This window comes from Cervus elaphus, chromosome 12, assembly GCF_910594005.1.
Source record: "Cervus elaphus chromosome 12, mCerEla1.1, whole genome shotgun sequence".
NCBI lineage: Eukaryota > Metazoa > Chordata > Mammalia > Artiodactyla > Cervidae > Cervus > Cervus elaphus.
This window is the reverse complement of record NC_057826.1, coordinates 76,122,010-76,144,587: the sequence shown is the minus strand read 5'-3', so window position 1 is coordinate 76,144,587 and position 22,578 is coordinate 76,122,010. Positions and strand designations below refer to the sequence as shown.

Sequence of the window (22,578 nt, the reverse complement as noted above, 5' to 3'; positions counted from 1 at the left end):
TCAATTCCATTCCTGGGTATCTATCAGAAGAAAACAAAAACACTAATTCAAAAATATGTATGCACCCAAATGTTCACTGCAGCATTATTTCCAATAGTGAAGATATATAGAAACAACCTCAGTTTTCACTCATATGAATGGATCTAGAAGATATACATATATATATATGAGGGTGTGTGTGTGTGTGTGTGTGTGTATACAATGGAATATTACTAGCCATAAAAAAAGAATAAAATTTTGCCAGTAGGGACAGCATGATAGACCTGGAGGATATCACACTTAGTGAAATGTCAGATAGAGAAAGACAAGTACTGTATGCTTTCACTTTTATATGAAATCTAAAAAGCAAAACAAATTAACAAATATTACAAAACAGAAACAGACTCAGACATATAGGGAACAAACTACTGGTTACTGCAAGGGAAAGGATGGATGTAGGGGTGAAATAGGTGGAGGGGATTAAGAGGTAGAAAGTTCCACTTATAAAATAAATAAATTAAAACTATGTAATGTGCAGTGAAGGGGAAGAATCCACCCTGCCAAGAACTTGACTGTAGCCAGTGAAACTGATTTTAGACTTCTTGCATCCAGAACTGAAAGAGGATAAATTTGTTTCAAATGATCAATTTATGTATGAACACTGAACAAATATTTTGTTTGCTTTGCCCCAGTCATAGGATAAGATGTGAGTATTTGCAATTTGCAAATGTGAGTAATTGCAATTGTGAGTTATTTGTATTTGCATTTATGGTAAGGCAGATTTGAATATTCTTGAGACACCCAACTAAACTGGATAACATCTTTATTGGAGTTATTTTCTCTCCTTTTAGGTCCTTTCACTTTTTATCATTTTGGAGTCCAGCATATTGTGTTTAAATATTTACTTTAAATCTGTCGTCTTATCTAGATTCTCTCCTAACTACAGGTCAGAGGTTCTAGTGCAGAAGGAGATACAGGAGATATTCAGAAGGGAAAAGACCAAATCCCAAATTCACTGGGCCAAAAGTGTTTGTGGTTAATGTTATGCCCGATGTCCGAATCCCCGAGTGGGAAGAGAGAAATCTCCCAAGACAATGCAACTCGCAAAAAGGGAAGTTTATTACTGTCTCGAGCCAGGGCTTTCTGCCACAAACATCACAGTGGTGCAGGGTCAGAAAGTGCCGAGCTCAAGCTTGTTACACAGATTTATAAGATATGCAAAAGCGGTTAGTAGCTGGCTTAAGCGGATTGGTTACATGTTTGCAAAGTAATTCTATCGGTACAGACTTTCGCGGGCTTTTCAGCTCTCCCTTTGTTCTTACTGGGCGCATATTGATTGGCTGGCTCCAGATTACCTGATGGGGGTAGGGAATCTTACCATTTCGGGGAAAGCTAAAACTTAGGTCCAGGCCGCCCGTCATGGTATTAACCCTGGCAGCCTCACAGTTAAAACTGTACCAGTGTAGGTAAGAAATACTAAACAGTGCAGATACCTGGTAACAGCCTCACGGTGTGACTGTGGCTGGAGGAGGGGCTGAGCCCCAGGAGGGTTCGTGTAGAGGCCGCAGGTGCCTGGGGAGCGCTCCGCTGCGCAGCGCAGAAGTAAGTGCCCGAGTCTGTGGTCTGCGAAGAGGAAACTGCAGTGAGCTGCGGCGTTCTGCAGGGACTGTCATGGCGTTTAATCTTCCATCCTGCTCTGTCCCTGAAGGAATGTAAAACAGACGGATGAGGCGGCCCCCGGGGTTCTCATGGAACCACTACACACTGTTTGCGAGGGTGGAGAAATTACACCGCAGAGTAGAGCTGGCTCCCTCCTGTAGACTCAGGGCTGGGGTACTCTGCTCCACATCCACCCCTCTCACACCTGATGAGAGAGAACTGTCGTAGGAGAGGGTCACAGTAGTGTAGTGTAAGTCACTCAGTCATGTCCCACTCTTTGCGACCCCAAGGACTATATACAGCTCATGGAATTCTCCAGGCCAGAATACTGACTGGGTAGTCTTTCTCTTCTCCAGGGGAACTTCCCAACCGAGGGATCAAACCGATGTCTCCTGCATTGCAGGTGATTCTTCACCAGCTGAGCCACAGAGCTCCTGCAAAACCCTGAAAGTGCCCTCAGAAAGAGAAATTAAGGAATCAATATCATTCACCATTGCAACAAAAAGAATAATGTATCTAGGAATAAACCTATTTAAGGAAACAAAATACCTGTATTCAGAAAACTATAAGATACTGATGAAAGAAATTAAAGATGACATAAACAGATGGAGAGATATTCCATGTTCCTGGGTGGGAATAATCAATATTGTGAAATGACTATACTACCAAATGCAATCTAGGGATTCAATGTGATCCCTATGAAATTACCAATGGTTTTTTTTTTCACAGAACTAGAACAAAAAATTTCACAATTCATGTGGAAACACAAAAGACCCTGAATAGCCAAAGCAGTCTTGAGAAAGAAGAATGGAGCTGGAGGAATTAATCTTCTGACTTCAGACTATACTACAAAGCTACAGTCATCAAGACAGTATGGTACTGGCAGAAAAACAGACCAATGGAAAAAGATAGAGAACCCAGAGATAAACCCACACACCCATGGTACCATATTTTTGACAGAGGAGGCAAGAATATACAATGGGGCAAAGACAGCTTCTTCAATAAGTGGTCGTGGGAAAACTTGACAGCAATGTACAAAAGAATAAAATTAGATCATTACCTAATGCCATGCCCAAAGATAAACTCAAAATGGATTAAATACCTAAATGTAAGACCAGAAACTATTAAACTCTTAGAGGAGAACATAGGCAGAACATTTGATGACATAAATCAAAGCAAGATCTTCTATGACCCACCTCCTAGAGTAATGGAAGTAAAAACAAAAATAAACAATTGGAACCTAATTAAACTTAAAAGCTTTTTCACAACAAAGAAAACTACAAGCAAGGTGAAAAGACAACCCTCATAATGGGAGTAAATAATAGCAAGGGAAACAATTAATAAAGAATTAATTTCCAAAATATAGAAGAAGCTCATACAACTCAATACCAAAAAAAAAAAAAAAAAAAACCCAACCCTATCAAAAAGTGTGAAAGGGACCTGAAGAGACATTTCTCCAAAGAAGACATACAGATGGCTAACAAGCACATGAAAAGATGCTCAACATCACTCATTATCAGAGAATTGGAAATCAAACCTACAATGAGATACCACCTCACATCAGTCAGAATGGCCATCATCAAAAAGTCTACAAACAATAAATGCTGGAGAGCATATGGAGAAAAGGGAACGCTCTTGCATTGCTGGTGGAAATGTAAATTGATACAGCCACTATGGAGGAAGGTATGGAGACTCCTTAAAAATCTAGGAATAAAACCACCATGTGACCCAGAAATCCCACTCCTAGGCATAGACCCTGAGGAAACCAAAATTGAAGAAGACACATGTACCCCAATGTTCACTGCAGCTCTATTTATAATAGCTAGAACATGGAAGCAACCTAGATGTCCATCGACAGATGAATGGATAAAGAAGCTGGTACATATATACAATGGAATACTACTCAGCCATAAAAAGGAACACATTTGGATCTATTCTAATGAGGTGGAAGAAACTAGAGCCCATTATATAGAGTGGAGTAAGTCAGAAAGAAAGATAAAAATATTGTATACTGACACATATATATGGAATCTGAAGAGATGGCACTGATGAATTTATTTTCAGGGTAGCAGTGGAGAAACAGACATAGAGAACAGACCTATGGACAAGGTAGGAGAAGAGGAGGGAGAAGGGGAGGCGTATGGACAGAGCAACATAGAAACATACAGCACCGTGTGTGAGAGAGGGCCAGTGGGAATTTGCTCTAAGACTAAGAGCAGGGGCTGAGGGAACAGGGAGCTCAGACAGGGGCTTTGAGACAGGCTGAAGGGCGGGTGGGAAGGGAGATGGGAGGGAGTTCTGGGAGCGAGGGGACATGGATGTACTATGGCTGATTCTTATTGCTATGAAAGAAAACCACAAAATTCTGTAAGGCAATTATCCTTCAATTAAAAAAATTTAAAAATAATAAAAAGAATGATATCTATCATCTTGTGGATCTTACAAGGAACAGGTGGCAAAAAAAAAAAAAAAAAGATTTGTTGCTGGAGAGGCACAAATGGGTTTGTGGGAATATTAAATATTTTTTAAAATGAGAAAGCTTGAATGTTTTAAATGCTGGGAGGAAATTAGCAAGTAAATCTTGAAAAGTCAGACCAAAGTTTGTATGGTTGGTGGGCTGAAGTGCCAGAGAATTCAGACAGAATACTATGGGTAAATAGTTCGGGCAGAGGGGTACCATTCATTTCAAAGTAAGAGAGACACTTTTTTTTTTATTATTATGGGAGAGAACGTAAACTATATGTGTAAAACAGGAATGTTTTACCTAGGATGCAGAGAGTTGAGGAAGATTCATTTAATGCTATGAATTGTCTTTATTGTCACCTACCATGACTCATCAAATGTGGTAGGTTGGCTATTTTAGGAGAGTACAGAGTCAAAGGAGATATAAATGATATATTGTAGAAACATGAAAAAATTTTCATTAACCATTTCATGTACTATTGATGTTAAAAGCCACAAATATATGGAGAAAAACTTCTGCAAGACTGTATGATTCATACGGCTGAATGGAGTAATATTGTCTTCTGGGGATTATATGGTTTAAGTATGTAAGAGTGGGAAGCATAGACATGTGTTGGTTTGAGGGATGTAATGAGGTTAAGGTGTCCTCAAGGGTTCCCACATGGGACGTTTCCAGTCCACCTGCATATCCAGCTTCACAAACCAGCTCTCATTCATCAGTGCACATGTCAAAAGCACCCTGTGGTCAAGCTGTGACTCATCTGCTGAATGTTCCTTGTATGTCAGTAACAGTAATAACAGGTGAGATTAAAGAATAGTGTGGAATGGCCCCTATTCTTGAGGAACTTGTACTAGTAAAGAGTTAAAAACCAAGCAATATTCATAGCATTGTAAATATTGCTATTGCAAAATTGTATACAAAATACTAAAAGAGGACAAAGACAAATAAATAAAAGGTGGAAATCTTTTAAAAAGTAAATGTGACATTTACTGAGTCCTGAAGGTTGAGTAGGCTTTTACAAACTTGAGAAAAGAATAATATATATGAGAAGAAAATATTAAAATGAGTTCATTATGCCTGATATTTAGAAATCTTGGGGTAGTGGTGGGGATGAGGATGAAAACTTCCTGGAAGTAATACTGTAGATGGCAACAGAAACCTTGATTTTCACTTGTGGGTCATTGTGAGCTATAGAAGGTCTTGAAATAGAATAGCAATCTAATCCAAATGTGTGCTTTAGAATGATTACTTTAGAGAGTTGAGTGGCAGGAGCTCATGGGTAAAGGATATATTTAAGAAGTTATTCCAACCAACTTGGTGAGAGATTATGAGAACCTGAACCAGGATAGTAACCAGGCAACTAAAAAGAGGTGGTTGAATGTGAGAGATATTTAGAAGACAGGATTGATGTGACTTCATGTATCAGTCAACTTTGGCTAGCATAAGACTTAGTACAAAGAACCTCACAATCTCAGTGGTTCACAGGAACAAAGCCTAATGAATGGTCCACTGTGTGTTACTTGTGGGTCAGCTGCCATCCCAACACTGTGGCTCTGCTCTTGCACACAAGGGGATTCAGGTCTGCTCCCATGAGTTGTCTCTTCATTTTGAAACTTGTGTCTGCTTCACGTTATGGAATAAAACCTGAAAGGACAACTACTATCTGGTATGTGTAGGGAAGAAACAAAAGAAGGCATATCATGTAAATATATTTAGTTTTAACTAGGATATAACTATCCACTCACATTTTATTGGTCAAATATGGTCACATTGTTACGTCCAAAGTCCACAGTGTGGTGAAGTATCGGAAATACACTCTGGCTAAAGGTTAGCATAGCAAGAGTGAGAGAGAACAAGTAGTCAACAAACAATATATACTATTGCTTTTGGGCTTTCCAGGTGGCACAGTGGTAAATAATCTGCTTGCCAATGCAGGAGATGCAAAAGACGAGGGTTCGGTCCCTGGGTCAGGAAGATCCCCTGGAGAAGAAAATGGCAACCCACTCCACTATACTTGCCTGGAAAATTCCATGGACAGAGGAGCCTGGCTGGTTATAGTCCATGGGGTCGCACACATGCCTGCACACTTGGAAATGAGCTACGTGAGAGCAAGCTTATAGGGCAGTCACAGGTTAACCATCTTAGGGAAATGAAGGTGTATTAACTTCAAATATTTAAGAAAGGTTTTTGTGAAGACCTAGGTGAAATGAGTAATAAAAATAAGTTGCTTTTCCCATTTTTCTCTTTTGTTCTTTTTGTAAAATTTGAAGAACATGACTTAAATGAATTAGTTGCTCACAGTAACAATCTCTTGTATAAGATCTTGTCCCGTTTATCAGAGCAGATGGTTCTGTTCTGGTGATAAAGTCTTTATGGCTGCTAAGGTTCCAGGTTCACACTGAAATACTTGGCTCACAAAGTCATAATAGTGAGAGATTTGTGATTTAAAAAAAATTGTTTTTGCTATCCTTTAATTTTCCTCAAGGTCATGTGACTACATGATAGAGAAAACTAAAGGGCTAGAGTCCACCATATCAAAACATGTCACCTAATACCTGAAATTCAGAAGTGAAATCTTTCCCTCCACAATACTCAGCAACCAAAAACATTTTGGCTGCTGACTTACAGCTATTCAGAATGGTCAAGAATCTTGCTGAAAAGCCACACACTTTGAATCTTTCTTTTCTTTCCATGGGCATCACAGCAGTCTCCAAATGAACCAGACTGGACTCATTTTTCCATCTACTATTTTTTTAACACCGTCCTATGGCTCCTTTCTTTTTTGTAACTACCCCAGTATACATGTAACAAAACTAAGATTAAAATATTTATTAACTTCTTTTTGCTGTAACTCAGTTGAGTTGGAATATGCATACACCTACCCTCTTAAATGCCTTTATATTACTTTACTTATCAGGTTATTTCTACTTTCCAGGTTATGATTATAATTGAATTACATACATACTCAAGTAGTTTTGCATAATACGTACTGCATAGTACATACAAAAACAGAAAAACACCAAGAAAAAAAGTTGAAGAGGGTAGACATGGTAGGAAATTAGAAAATGATCTGAGCTGTGCATAGTAAATATTTCTATGAGATGAAGCTCATAGATTGAGTTTTCTTTTTGCCTTTTACTTTCTACATGAAAATTAACTTTTACAAAGTTAATTGACTTTACTTTTTTAAAGCTTTTTATTTTATATTCCCCTAGAGTAGGAAATGACAAACCAACCCAGTATTCTTACCTGGAAAATTACATGGACAGAGGAGCCTGGAAGGCTATAGTCCATGGGGTCACAAAGAGTCAGCAGGACTGAGTGACACATACAGCCAATCAACAATGTTGTGACAGTTTCAGGAGGACGGTAAAGGGACTCAGTCATACATACATGTGTATCCATTCTCCCCCAAACTTCCCTCCCACATAACATTGAGCAGAGTTCCCTGTGCTATACAGTAGGACTTTGTTGGTTATCCATTTAAAATATAGCAGTGTGTACATGTTGATCCCAAACTCCCTAACTATTCTTTCTCCTCATTCTTCCCCCCTGGCAACCATATGTTCATTCTCTAGGTCTGTGGATATATTTCTGTTTTGTAAATAAGTTTATTTGTATCATTTCTGTTTAGATTCTGTATATAAGGGATGTCACACAATGTTTCTCCTTTTCTGTCTGAATTGCTTATCTCAGTATGATAATCTCTAGGTCCATCCATGTCCCTGCAAATGGCATTTATTTCATTCCCTTTAATGGCTGGGTAATACTCCATTGAACGTGGAGTAGCTCCTCTCGGTCCTCCTGCGCCAACGAAGCAGCCACTCCTTGGAGGTGGGGTAGCTCCTCTTGGGCGGGGTCCCTGACCTCCAGGGTGGGGTGGTTCCTCTCAGCCGCCGCCCCTGACCTCGGGCGTGGGGAAGCGCCTCCCGGCCACCGCTCGTGTGCTGTCGCAGCCTGGCACTCTCGGTGGCTCTCTCTGACCTTGGGCAAGGGGTAGCTCCTCACGGCCACACTTCTGTGTGGTCAGTCGCAGCCGGCGCGCTTCTGCGCAGTTCTCGAGAGGGCATCAGAGGGCAGACACACTAAAACCATAATCACAGAAAATTAGCCAACTTGATCACAGGACCACAAGTCTTGTCTAATTCAATGTAACTAAGCCATGCAGTGTGGGGCCACCCAAGATGGTTGGGTCATGGTGGAGAGGTCTGACAGAATGTGGTCCACTGGAGAAGGGAATGGCAAACCACTTCGGTATTTTTGCCTTGGAAACCCCATGAGCAGTATGAGGAGGCAAAATGATAGGATACTGGAAGAGAAATTCCCCAGGTCGGTAGGTGCCCAATATGCTACTGGAGATCAGTGGAGAAATAACTCCAGAAAGAATGAAGGGATGGAGCCAAAGCAAAAACAATACCCATTTGTGGGTGGGGCTGGTGATAGACAAGGTCTGATGCTGTAAAGAGCAATATTGCATAGGAACCTGGAATGTTAGGTCCATGAATCAAGGCAAATTGGAAGTGGTCAAACAGGAGATGGCAAGAGTGAATCTCGACATTCTAGGAATCAGCGAAATAAAATGGACAGGAATGGGTGAATTTAACTCAGATGACCATTATATCTACTACTGTGGGCAGGAATCCCTTAGAAGAAACGGAGTAGCCATGATGGTCAACAAAAGAGTCTGAAATGCAGTACTTGGATTTAATCTCAAAAACGATAGAATGATCTCTGTTCATTTCTAAGGCAAACCATTCAATATCATGGTAATCCAAGCCTATGCCCCAACCAGTAATGCTGAAGAAGCCAAAGTTGAACAGTTCTATGAAGACCTACAAGACCTTTTAGAACTACCACCCAAAAAAGATGTCCTTTTCATTATAGGGGACTGGAAAGCAAAAGTAGGAAGTCAAGAAACACCTGGATTAACAGGAAAATTTGGCTTTGGAGTACGGAATGAAGCAGGGCAAAGGCTAGTGAGTTTTGCCAAGAGAATGCACTGGTCATAGCAACCACTCTATTCCAACAACACAAGAGAAGACTCTACACATGGACATCACCAGATGGTCAACACCGAAATCAGATTGATTATATTCTTTGCAGCCAAAGATGGAGAAGCTCTATACAGTCACCAAAACCAAGACTGGGAGCTGACTGTGGCTCAGATCATGAACTCCTTATTGCCAAATTCAGACTTAAACTGAAGAAAGTAGGGAAAACCACTAGACCATTCAGGTATGACCTAAATCAAATCCCTTATGACCATACAGTGGAAGTGAGAAACAGATTTAAGGGACTAGATCTAATTGACAGAGAGCCTGATGAACTATGGATGGAGGTTCGTGACATTGTACAGTAGACAGGGATCAAGACCATCCCCAAGAAAAAGAAATGCAAAAAGGCAAAATGGTTGTCTGAGGAGGCCTTACAAATAGCTGTGATGGAAGAGAAGTGAAAAGCAAAGGAGAAAAGGAAAGATATTCTCATTTGAATGCAGAGTTCCAAAGAATAGCAAGGAGAGATAAGAAAGCCTTCCTCAGTGATCAATGCAAAGAAATAGCGGAAAACAACAGAGTGGGAAAGACTAGAGATCTCTTCAAGAAAATTAGAGATACAAAGGGAACATTCCATGCAAAAATGGGTTCAATAAAGGACAAAAATGGTATGGACCTAACAGAAGCAGAAGATATTAAGAAGAGGTGGCAAGAATACACAGAAGAATTGTACAAAAAAAGATCTTCACGACCCAGATAATCACAATGGTGTGATCACTCACCTAGAGCCAGACATCCTGGAATATGATGTCAAGTGGGCCTTAGAAAGCATCACTATGAACAAAGCTAGTGGAGGTGATGGAATTCCAGTTGAGCTATTTCAAATCCTGAAAGATGATGCTGTGAAAGTGCTGCACTCAATATGCCAGCAAATTTGAAAAACTCAGCAGTGGCCACAGGACTGGAAAAGGTCAGTTTTCATTCCAATCCCTAAGAAAGCCAATCCCAAAGAATGCTCAAACTACCACACAATTGCACTCATCTCACATGCTAGTAAAGCAATGCTCAAAATTCTCTAAGCTGGGCTTCAGCAATACGTGAACCATGAACTTCCAGATGTTCAAGCTGGTTTTAGAAAAGGCAGAGGAACCAGAGATCAAATTGCCAACATCTGCTGGATCATCAAAAAAGCAAGAGAGTTCCAGAAAAACATCTATTTCTGCTTTATTGACTATGACAAAGCCTTTGACTGTGTGGATCACAATAAACTGTGGAAAATTCTGAAGATGGGAATACCAGACCACCTGATCTGCCTCTTGAGAAACTTGTATGCAGGTCAGGAAGCAACAGTTAGAACTGGACATGGAACAACAGACTGGTTCCAAATAGGAAAAAGAGTACGTCAAGGCTGTATATTGTCACCCTGCTTATTTAACTTATATGCAGAGTACATCATGAGAAACACTGGGCTGGAAGAAGCACAAGCTGGAATCAAGATTGCTGGGAAAAATATCAATAACCTCAGATATGCAGATGACACCACCCTTATGGCAGAAAGTGAAGAGGAACTAAAAAGCCTCTTGATGAAAGTGAAAAAGGAGAGTGAAAAAGTTGGCTTAAAGCTCAACATTCAGAAAACTAAGATCATGGCATCTGGTCCCATCACCTCATGGGAAATAGATGGGGAGACAGTGGAAACAGTGTCAGACATTATTTTTGGGGACTCCAAAATCACTGCAGATGGTGATTGCAGCCATGAAATTAAAAGACGCATACTCCTTGGAAAGAAAGTTATGACCAACCTAGATAGCATATTGAAAAGCAGAGACATTACTTTGCCAACAAAGGTCCATCTGGTCAAGACTATGGTTTTTCCAGTGGTCATGTATGGATGTGAGAATTGGACTGTGAAGAAAGCTGAGAATTGAAAAATTGATGCTTTTGAACTGTGTTATTGGAGAAGACTCTTGAGAGTCCCTTGGACTGCAAGGAGATCCAACCAGTCCATCCTGAAGGAGATAAGTCCTGGGTATTCATTGGAAGGACTGATGCTGAAGCTGAAACTCCAATACTTTGGCCATCTCATGCAAAGAGTTGACTCATTGGAAAAGACCCTGATGCTGGGACAGAATGGGGGCAGGAGGAGAAGGGGACGACAGAGGAGGAGATGGCTGGATGATATCACTGACTCGATGGGCATGAGTTTGAGTAAAGTCCGGGAGTTGGTGATGGACAGGGAGGCCTGGTGTGCTGCGATTCATGGGGTCGCAAAGAGTCGGACACGACTGAGCCACTGAACTCAACTGAATACTCCATTGTATACCTGTACCATATCTTCTTTATCCAGTCTTCTGTCAATGGACATCTAGGTTGCTTCCATGTCTTGACTATTGTGAATAATGCAGTGAACATCGGAGTGCATGTATCTTCTTGGACCATGGTTTTTCCTCTGGGTGTATGCCCAGGAGAGGGATTGCTTGATTATATAGGAACTCTACTTTTAGTTTTTTGAGGAATTTCCATACTGTTTTCCACAGTGACTGAACCAATTTACATTCAGGTCAACAGTGTAGGAGAGCTCCCTTTTCTCCCCACCTTCTCCAGTGTTTATTGTTTGCAGATTTTTTTGATGATGGCCATTCTGACTGGTGTGAAGTGATACCTCACTGTCATTTTGATTTGCATTTTTCTAGTAATTAGCAGTGTTGAGCATCTTTACACGTGCCTGTTGGCTATCTGCATGTCTTCTTTGGAGAAATTTCTATTTAGGTCATATGCCCATTTTCCCACTGGGTTGTTGCCTGTTTTGTTATTGAGTCATATAAGCTGCTAGTATATCTTGGAAATTAAGCCCTTGTCTATCACAACATTTGCAAATATTTTCTCCCTGTCTGTAGCTTGGGTCTTCATATTGTTTATGAATTCGTTTGCTGTTAAAAAAAAAAAAAAGAAGTGTAAGTTTTATTAGGTCCCATTTGTTTATTTTTGCTTTTATTTCTATTGCCTTGGGAGACTGACCTGAAAAAACACTGGTGAGATTTATGTCAGAGAATGTTTTGCCTATGTTCTCATCTAGGAGTTTTATAATATTGTGTCTTATATTTAGGTCTTTAAGCCACTTTGAGTTTATTTTTGTGTGTGGTGTGTGAGAGTATGTTCTAACAGCATTGATTTACATGCAGTTCTCCAATTTTCCCAATACCATTTCCTGAAGAGTGTCTATGTCATAATATGTAAACTGGGTTTCAGAGTAATACATTTGGGAGATAAGCGTGGTTTGGCCAAAGAAGTAGCAGTGAAAATGGCAGCAGTGGTTCAATCTGGCATTAATTTTTAAGATACGGCCAACTGGGTTTCTTTCTGAGTTAGATGTAAGCAGTGAGAAAATAATAAGAGTCAAAGATCACTAAGGTTACAGCAAGAGATGTGGACAGAATGGAGGTGCTCTCAGCTGTAAACGAGAGCTGTGGGAGGAGCGTGTTGGAGGACAGCTCAGAAGGTGAACAATCAGAAGGTTAGTGCTGCTCACGTTGAACTGGGGCTTCCCAGGTGGCTCAGCGGTAAAGAACCTGCCTGCCCAGCATGAGATATGGGTTTTATCCCTGGGTCAGGAAAATCTCCTGGAGAAGGAATGGCAACCCACTGCAGTATTCTTGCCTGGGAAATCTCATGGACAAACGAGCCTGGGGGACTGCCATCCAGGGAGTTGTAAAAAGCTGGACATGACTTAGTGACTAAACAACAACAGCAACACATTAAATTAGGATCCTGACCCTTCAGAATGCTACGTCACCACGAAAAAGGAGACTATCCATTCAAATCTATTCCAGGTCTGGTCTTGCATAGATGTCAAACAAGGGACTCATTGAAAATCTTGTTTTTCCTTGGGACCATGCACTCCCCAGGACTCTGCTTCTCCTTCTGCTCACTTTGATCAGATCAGAGACCTCTCTAAAACCAGGTCAGGCTGAGACCCTGAGTGTTTTAAGCTACAATGTCTGAGAAGGTTTTTGTTCAGCTCCCTCTGCAGACTCAGGCACTGTGTCACACAGAGCACAGAAGTACTTGGCAGAGTCACTCCCATGGGCTGAAGCTTTCTTCAGGTGGAAGGACTTTTCATCCTTCTTGAATTCAGCCTCGAAGCCTTTGATGCCTTTAACCCGGGTGGGTCCTGATAAATACTTCAGTAGAACCTGGAGGCCTTGCCTTGGGTACTGGACATACCAGAAGAGATAAATAGATCCACCATAAGAATAGTTGCATCTCAGCTCCAGACGGTTTCCTTCAGAGACGTTGATGTGACCGTCAGGCTGGGTCACTAACTGGGCTCCAGTTCCTCCTGCAACAGCAATGCAGCATCAGTGAATCCAGGACACACCTATCTATAATGAGACAGTGTTTCCATTCAGACACCCTCAGAACAAAATCCCTTCTATATAGGCAGCAGCATGGAATATAATGTTACTTACTTGCTGTGAAGAGCATTCCAAGTAGCAGAAGAGTCGCTGAGAGCATGGCTACAGAGGAAGGAAGATCTCCTTTGAGGAGCAGGAAGGAATGTGCCAGGGTGTGCTGAGTCCTTGTAACAGGGAAAATCTGAGAGTTAAAGAGATCCCTGTCTAGGCAATCCTAGCTACTACCAGTAAGAAATGCACTTCAATGAGCTGTAAGATAAAGAAGCTCATAGGAGTAAGACAAACACTTCCAGTTTATGCAACATCACCCTCTGCAGGTCAACAAAAGAAACAAATTGAGTCTTCAGGATTTTCTGCCCCATCTCCTTTCTGCTCCTATTTAGGCTTGAGTTACTTAGCATTTTAAACTGATGAGAATGTTTCAAAGGTTTGCTTACTAAGAGGCTCTTTTAATACTATGAATTAAATAATTATTGTGATTATATAATCACAATATATATAATATATTATAATTAATATTATATTATTTTTCCCCCCTTCAATTCTGTTCCTTCTTTTTTTTTTTTTATTTATTTTTTTATTTTTTTTAATTTTTTTATTAGTTGGAGGCTAATTACTTCACAACATTTCAGTGGGTTTTGTCATACATTGATATGAATCAGCCATAGATTTACACTTATTCCCCATCCCGATCCCCCCTCCCACCTCCCTCTTCACCCGACTCCTCTGGGTCTTCCCAGTGCACCAGGCCCGAGCACTTGTCTCATGCATCCCACCTGGGCTGGTGATCTGTTTCACCATAGATAGTATACATGCTGTTCTTTTGAAACATCCCACCCTCACATTCTCCCACAGAGTTCAAAAGTCTGTTCTGTACTTCTGTGTCTCTTTTTCTGTTTTGCATATAGGGTTATCATTACCATCTTTCTAAATTCCATATATATGTGTTAGTATGCTGTAATGTTCTTTATCTTTCTATAGCCAGGACATGGAAGCAACCTAGATGCCCATCAGCAGATGAATGGATAAGGAAGCTGTGGTACATATACACCATGGAATATTACTCAGCTGTCAAAAAGAATTCATTTGAATCAGTCCTAATGAGATGGATGAAACTGGAGCCCATTATACAGAGTGAAATATTATATTATTGTAATAAAATATAAAACAAATATTTAATAAATAAAACTTATAAAATTTTATAAATATATAAAATACATTTTATATATTTTATTAAAATAATATAAAATATAAGAAAAATATAAGAAAAATATAATAAAAACTATTATATTGTAATATAATAGTTTATGTGATTATATAATCACATTATCACATAAAGTAAATTATCCTTATTTTTATAGATGAGAAAATTGAAGCAAGGAAGGAAGGATGTAATTTGTTCAAGATTACAGTAAGTGATCTGAAATTTGTCCCATTGGTATGATTCAAGAATCTGTATCATTGGCCACTGACAATTCAGCACTATGGCCATTAGTCTAGATAACTCAAGTCCTTTAGAAGTTAAATGATTTGTCCAAGGACATATAAGGATTAGAACCTAATTCAATTAGACTCCACTATGTTGTCATCTACTGACAACTATTGACAATACTACTCTTTAGAATAAATGTAATTTCACCAAGACACACACGCAGAGCAAACTTCACAAGAGAATAGAAACTAAAGAAAATCTCCAAGGAACTCAAACACTGACGTGATGGCCAGTAGCAAAGAGTATCAGAGAAACCTCAAAGGTAGTCCAGAGAGGTACATGGCAAATCAGAATTGACTGGTGTCCTGAAAGAGAAGGAAAGTGGAGTTTCAAAGAGGAAGGACTGTCCACCAGAGCAGATGCTAAAAAAAGTCTACCTAGTGAGATGATGACTGAAAAGTGTCTGTTGACTTTTAGCAGCACAAAGATCATGATTTCAGTCTTTCGGCAGAAACTCAACTGTAGTAGAGACAAGACAAAGGAGAAAAATTTTGGAATACAGAAATCTCCTTCCAGAGGCTGAACTGTGATGGGGAGAAAAGATATGGTTCTAACTAGACAAGGATGTTGAAATGGTAATCGTAGGGGTTTTAAAGGTTGAGATATATTTACATGTTTTTGGAAATGTTCTATAAACAATGGATCAAACTTCTGAAGAGACAGCCAGGATGGAATATGGACCACAGGTAGGAGAATTAATTTGTGAGGAGAAACAGTTATTTCCAATTTTATTGGAATGAAGGAGGAAAGAATTGGTTTGGATTTCAGTATTATTTCAGGGTATGAAGGCAGAAAGTTGACACATCTATTAATTTAATGATTTTTTTCTTCTTGTAGGTAGAAATTAAGTACCTTCCAAGATAATTAATAGAAGAGATCCTGGGTTAAGAAATCTGATGAGTGTGAGAAGTTTTGAAAAAGTCACTGTAGGAATTGACAATGAGAAATGATTACAGAGAAAAAGAATACTTTCTTGGAAGCACTGTGGGTCTAGTTAGTGTTGGAGGTGATCACATTTCAGTGACACCAGCCTGCCCATCTGTGTGATTTTCTTGAACTCTGCTTTATCAAAGTATATAAGAAAGTAGGTTTTTTTAAATTTGATCTTTATAATGACTGAACAGTATTCCATGGTATCAGTGTAATATAGTGTTTTTAATCATTACCCCAATGGAGTACATAAGGCAGATATCAATCCATGATTAGGAATTAATAAGATCATTGATATGACATAGAATTAACTCAAAACAATGAAGTTAGTGACTAAAGACTGATTGAAGGAGGGCTGTGAAGTTTAGATACTGTAGAAAGAGAAATAAAAGATTGGAAACGTCTGAGAAATAAGATAACAATAAAGAGATCTGGGGACTAAATGATCATAAAGAGTCAAAGAGCGAATGCAGCAGAAGTATATGAGTGTAGGAATCTGAGGATGCAAGGTTTAGACAGGATGTAAGATTTCAGAGGTGGAGTGGCATCTACCTGGAGAAACATCATCACATCTTCCTGGAGTGTGGCCATGGGAGTTTGTGACTGAGAGGGATCCTAACTGATAGACTTCAAAGTTGACGAGTTCAGGTTTCTCTCTGAATTGCCCTCTCTGAATTTAAGTCAAGGAGTATTTTAGGTTACAGTAGAATCTTATGTGTGTACATCTTCAATATATAAGGGAGAGTGCGGCGGCGTCGCACTGAATGATTCTCACAAACACACAGGATCGTAAGAGACAGTGCGGGGAGGCTCGGGAAGAGCAGCTCTGAGGAAACGCCTGGCGCGTGTTTGTTGGTAACGTGTCAGGTGATCTTTAACTGAGAGCAGGAAAGCCAGACGGAGGCAGCACTCTGGGGCTAAGGAAGCGACCTCCTGGAGGTCTGGAGGAAATCACACCAGAGTCCTAAAGAAAGGCCTTTGAAGAAAGGGGGGCTTGTTTATCATGCAGAACAGCATCCTGCAATGCTGACGTGTCAACCAGAACATCTAACTTAAAGGCAGGGGAGAGCAAGCGAGGAGGAGGGAGTGAGTGAGAGTCAATTCCAGGAGACGTTTCTGAGCAAACAGTGAAACATGGTTCCCCCAGAGAGTGTCTGATGTTTATAAAGATGAGAGTGATGAAAGGAATAGGGAAAAGTAGGGGTAAAAGGTAAAGCCTCAAAGGGTCAAAGACAAGAGTCCGTTTTTGGGGGGTGTGGGAGTGACAAGCATGCTGTTCTCATTTCTAAATTTGAAGTGTTTTAGATGAGGGAGGACCAGAAGTAACCACAAGTGAAAGAGCTGTATTACAGTCAGGTTTCAGTTAAGATATGTGGAAGGAATTTTTACAGGGGCTACTGAATGTTTGTTTTCAATAGAATGAGGATTTAAAGCACAACGTAGAAAGCAGTGTGGGGTGGTAAGAGGTGATTAGGTCAATGTAGAAAATTAAACAGGTCAGACTCCTTGGTGAATCATTCCTCTCTGCAAGAAGTCAATCAGGGGTAGAAGCAAATGTGCCTTCAAAGGTCCTAGTACAGAGGAAGGTGGCCACAACCAGATCAACTGGTGCTCAAGTCTCTAAGAAGATGTCATCAATCAGTAAATTTTGGTTATCCCAATGGATTATTTTCAGAAGTTTTGTTTTCTTTGTGTTCAGGAAATTGTCTTTTCCATGTGCCATATGTGTATATACTTGTTACTTGTTTCTTATAACCCTCTTACATCTTATCTACTTCAGGGGGCAAGTCAATTTGAAATCACCTAGTATGTTGCACATTTCACGCAATTCTGATAGAATGAATTAGATATGCTTCTAACTTAGACTCAGTCTCTCAGATATGCCTAACAGATGGAGTTTGTGAAACACTAGAATCCTCAATGTGGCATCGTTCACATCGTATTCTTGGATATTCAAAAAGACAGAAATTTGTCCTGGTGTGTAGGATGTGTGTGGAAATGTAAATAGCTATGTTTATCATACATTGGAAATTGTTTTGATTCTGTGAGTGAAATCTGAGGTAACAGATACTTGTACTCAAGTCTTGGAAAGCACAATGAGAGGTGCTCTAGCACTTTCCAAAGATCAGCATATCCCTTCAGGACACTTTCAGTCACTTTTTCCCTCATTTCCTCCCCTTCCCAGCTTTAGAGCTCACTTGCTTATTTCCTCACTTTGCTTTTCCTAAAACTTATCTTTTTATCTGTTTTATTTGTTAAAATGTCCTCAGTAATTAGCATAGTACCTGACAAATAGTAGCTGCTCAATAAACATTTACTGAATAAAGAAATATTCTTGGCTGAACATTTTACTGACAATTGCTAGGGATGCAACAAAATATAGAGGGCATGAGTTAGATCTTCTAAAAACACAGAAGAAAGAGTCAAAGGACATCACACGGGATCTCGTAATGAAGACAAGAATGTATTCCAAAATCCTTATTCATTCACGGACTCATTAAATTTTTCCTTCCTATTTACTTTTTTTCTTTCCTTCATCCAACCCTCTATCTTTTTCTTCCTTCCTCTTTGTATTCCCCATTCCTATCATTATTAAATGTGAAATTGGTCCCCAACTATTTTGTTAGGCTCTTCCTGTGAACTTCAGTTCATTCCAATACACACTTCTCTTTATCTCTGACATTCTTCATAGACTGTGATAAATGGCACAGATTTCTGCTTGTTTTATCAAAGTGTTTAATTATTGTTTGTCATAAGGTTGACACCAGATAGTTTGAAAGATGATGATTGCATGTAGCTAGATAGAGTCCCCTGGAAAGATGCGAGGAATTCTAACTTCGCATAAAAAAATAACAAAAAAAATATTCATTTAGACATCAGTTGATACTCACAGTCAACGTGTCATCACAGCTGTAAGTCAATGAAAATGTAAAAATGCACATGATGATTCAGCAATGTGCCCAAGGAAGCACAGTGCTTGTCAATCCTAAAGTAGTGAACCAATTTGATTAATAAAAAGCCTTCTCTCATATTGGGGCTTCCCAGGTGGCACTAGTGGTGAAAAACCTGCCTGTCAGTGCAAGAGATATAAAAGACATGGGTTCAGTCCCAGGGTTGGGAAGATCCCCTGGAGTAGGGCAAGGCAATCCACTCCAGTATTCTTGCCTAGAATCCATGGACAGAGGAGACAGTCAGGATACAGTCCAGAGGGTCACAAAGAGTCGGACATGACTGAAACGACTTAGCATACATGCACATTGTGTATAGATAAAATATATTTGGACTGTTAAAATAAAATTCACAGGTAATTTCCTATTTGTGGAGGATGCAAGATATGTCCTCTCACTCTGTTGAAGTGTGACTGTTTACAGCATATAGAGGGCAAGATGCCACTTCTCCAAAAATTTTAAATGCACCCTTTATTGAACATCTAATCAAATTTTCTAGTATCTAATTCATATATCTAATTAAATTTTTCATGTAGATGCCAAAGTGATCCTACAAAGATGTGTAAGACAAAGATGTGTAAGATTCCACAAAGATGAGTAAGATGTTGTCTTCATAATAATTATTATAATTACTAATTAATTAATTTAATGATAAAATGTTTCAAAGTACTAAATAAGCATCAGAAAGAATGTAGTGGGCCACTCCACTTTGTTTCAACTGTAGAAAGAGCTCCAGGACATTATTAAATGAAAATCAAAAGGCACAGTGTGAAAAATCCAAATAAATTCAATTTAATGGCAAATCATTTGATCTGTGTGTGTGTACATATGTATGTATGTGTATAAATGTGTATGCAGTTGCATAAAGTGATGTGCAAAGATATGTGCATGTGTGATCAACTGTGTCCAACCCTTTGCGACCCACTAGACTGTAGCTGCTCAGGCTCTTCTGTCCATGGAATTTCTCAGGCAAGGATACTGGAGTGGGTTGCCATTTCCCACTCCAGGGGTCTTCCTGACCCAGGAATTGAAACTGCCTCTGTTGTATCTCCTGCATTGGCAGGCAGATTCTTTACCACTGCACCACCTGGGGTTCAGTTCAGTTCAGTCACTCAGTTGTGTCTGACTCTTTGCAACCCCATGGACTGCAGCAGGCCAGGCTTCCCTGTCCATCATGGAGCTTGCTCAAACTCATGTCCATTGAGTCAGTGATGCCTTCTAACCATCTTATCCTCTGTCATTTCCTTCTTCTCCTGCCTTCAATCTTTCCCAGCATCAGGGTCTTTTCAAATGAGTCAGTTTTTCACACAGGTGGCCAAAGTACTGGAGCTTCAGCATCAGTCTTTCCGATGAATATTCAGGACTGATTTCCTTTAGGATGGACTGGTTTGATTTCCTTGCAGTCCAAGGAACTCTCAAGAGTCTTCTCCAACACCACAGTTCAAAAGCATCAGTTCTTTGGCACTCAGCTTTCCTTATAGTCCAACTCTCACACCCACATATGACTACTGGAAAAACTATAGCTTTGACTAGACAGACCTTTGTCACAAAAGTAATGTCACTGCTTTTTAATATGCTATCTAAGTTTGTCATAGCTTTTCTTCCAAGGAGCAAGTGTCTTAATTTCATGACTGCAGTCACCATCTGCAGTGATTTTTGAGCTCCCCAAAATAAAGTCTCTCACTGTTTCATTGTTTCCCCATTTATTTGCCATGAAGTCATGGGACTGGTGCCATGATCTTAGTTTTTTGAATGAAGAGTTTTAAGCCAACTTTTTCACTCTCCCCTTTCATTTTCATCAAGGGGAAGCCTTTCACCAGGGAAGCCTTTCACCTGGGGAACTGTGCAAAAATATATGTAATTGAAATAAACAGGCTGATATGATATACATTAAACTGTCAGAAAAGGACAGTGGGAGGAATCTCCTTCATTTGGTGGAATGAAGGAGATATAGCTATGAGCCTTCACTTTTGCTCTGCCTGAGACTTTTATGATGTGATGGATCTATATACTGCTTAGAATATAAAAAAAATTATGAAAACTCTTTATAGAGGCAGAACTTCTAGACAGATTAAAAACAAATATTCACTTAGCTTTTGTTTCCTTAAATTTTGTTTATCACAAACATGCGTGTTCTAGAGTTGTAACAAAATAACATTTCAGATTTTCCTCTGAGTAAGATCTATTTGCAAGTGAAACAACTGTAATAATATGTGTTCTGAGTATGGTTTTGTCCTGGGTCCAAACAAAAGAAGCCTTTGGAACAGGAGAATTATTTTTGTTTCCCTCTTTTCATCTTTAACACACTGAAACCAACATTTTATTGACACGAGGAGGAGCCATGAGAAATTATTAATACCTCTTCACTTTATTCCTGTGTTAAAATTATGATCCTTAATTGCCTTGTCATTCGCAGCCACATCAACCAGTGACGCACTTTTTGCTTGTCCTCTTTCTCTTCTTTTCTTTATCCATCTTCTTCCCTTTCCCTTCCCTTCATTTTCCTCATCTCTCACTGCTCTCTGACTCTCCTTCTAAATGACTCTAGATTTGCTCTCATGATTGCTCCCCCACTGTGTCCCCCCTTCTTCCCACCAGAGATACTGCCCAGGTGCAGCCCCATCTGTCCCCGTGTGCCCTCTCAGGATGCAGTAGTACACAGCGGTGTCTCTCAGGGTGACCTGGGGCAGGACCAAGGTGCTGGACTTTCTGTCTGAAGCTATGGTCAGAGAGGCCAGGCTTTTGTTCACTGTGCCTTGTAAGCCATGAATGACATACTGTGGACTCTGATTGAGATTTTGCCAATACCAATGTATATAACCATCTCCACCAATGGTAGAGTGGTTACAAGGTAGGTTTACATCCTCTCCTTCAGCATAATCCATGGAGCTGGGCTGAGTGGTCTTAGCATCAGTCACAGTCCCTAAAGGCTCAAGAAAATAAAATTATCCCCCGACAACAAATCAGTGTAATTCTGTGGAACAAGGGCACAACATTCCCCAAACTGTCTGGACTTACCCCCTACTCCAGTATTTTTATCTGTGTCCTGAGAAATATTATTGGTGCTTATTATATAGGGACCAAAGACACATGCAAGATTCTGAGAACTCTATAGGCTTTATCCCATGGGTCTTTGGCTCAATAACCCCAGAGATTTCTTCCAACCTGCTTACTGCTAAGGTCTCTTCTGGGATCATGGCTATGGATTAACCTGTCATGTAGAAGTTTGCGCTCACTAGCAAATTCATAGATCTGTTCTCAATTCCATTGCTATAAAGCTGAATAAAACACAGGAAGGAGAGTAGAAAGCAAATGATGCTTTATGCTCCCTTGGCCTCAAAGTCAACCCTTGTAGACACAGAACACTTACCCAAGGTCAGAAAAACAGTTACTCCAACCACCAGCCTCATACTTCAAGGACAAACCAGGATTGTGGGCTCAGGGCTCACACTTGTGTCTGCTCCTGGGCTTGTCTCCAGTGAACAAAACAACTGCTGCTAGTAGAGACTTAGAACCAGCGCAGGTATCTGTTGCAGTGTGTTGTTGCCAGGATCTGTCAGCCAATGATCAAGCAGTTCCTTGTGTAGGTCTTCCTCCCATGTTTCAGTCATGTCCTCCAAAGAAGGAGAGACATCCCCAACTCACAGGGTACAGACTGATACTCTTGTGAAGTTTAAAGTCTGGCTTTGGAAAAGGA

The 22,578-nt window shown here is 40.0% G+C and overlaps 1 gene segment (V, D, J or C); it reads right to left on the bottom strand.

The window, feature by feature from the left end:
- Positions 1-22,318, bottom strand: LOC122705751. The segment is given in 5 exon segments: positions 1-20; positions 1,473-1,681; positions 13,090-13,435; positions 13,566-13,675; positions 22,252-22,318. Coding segments are annotated over 4 exon segments (621 nt in total).
- Between the last annotated feature and the right edge of the window lie 260 nt (positions 22,319-22,578).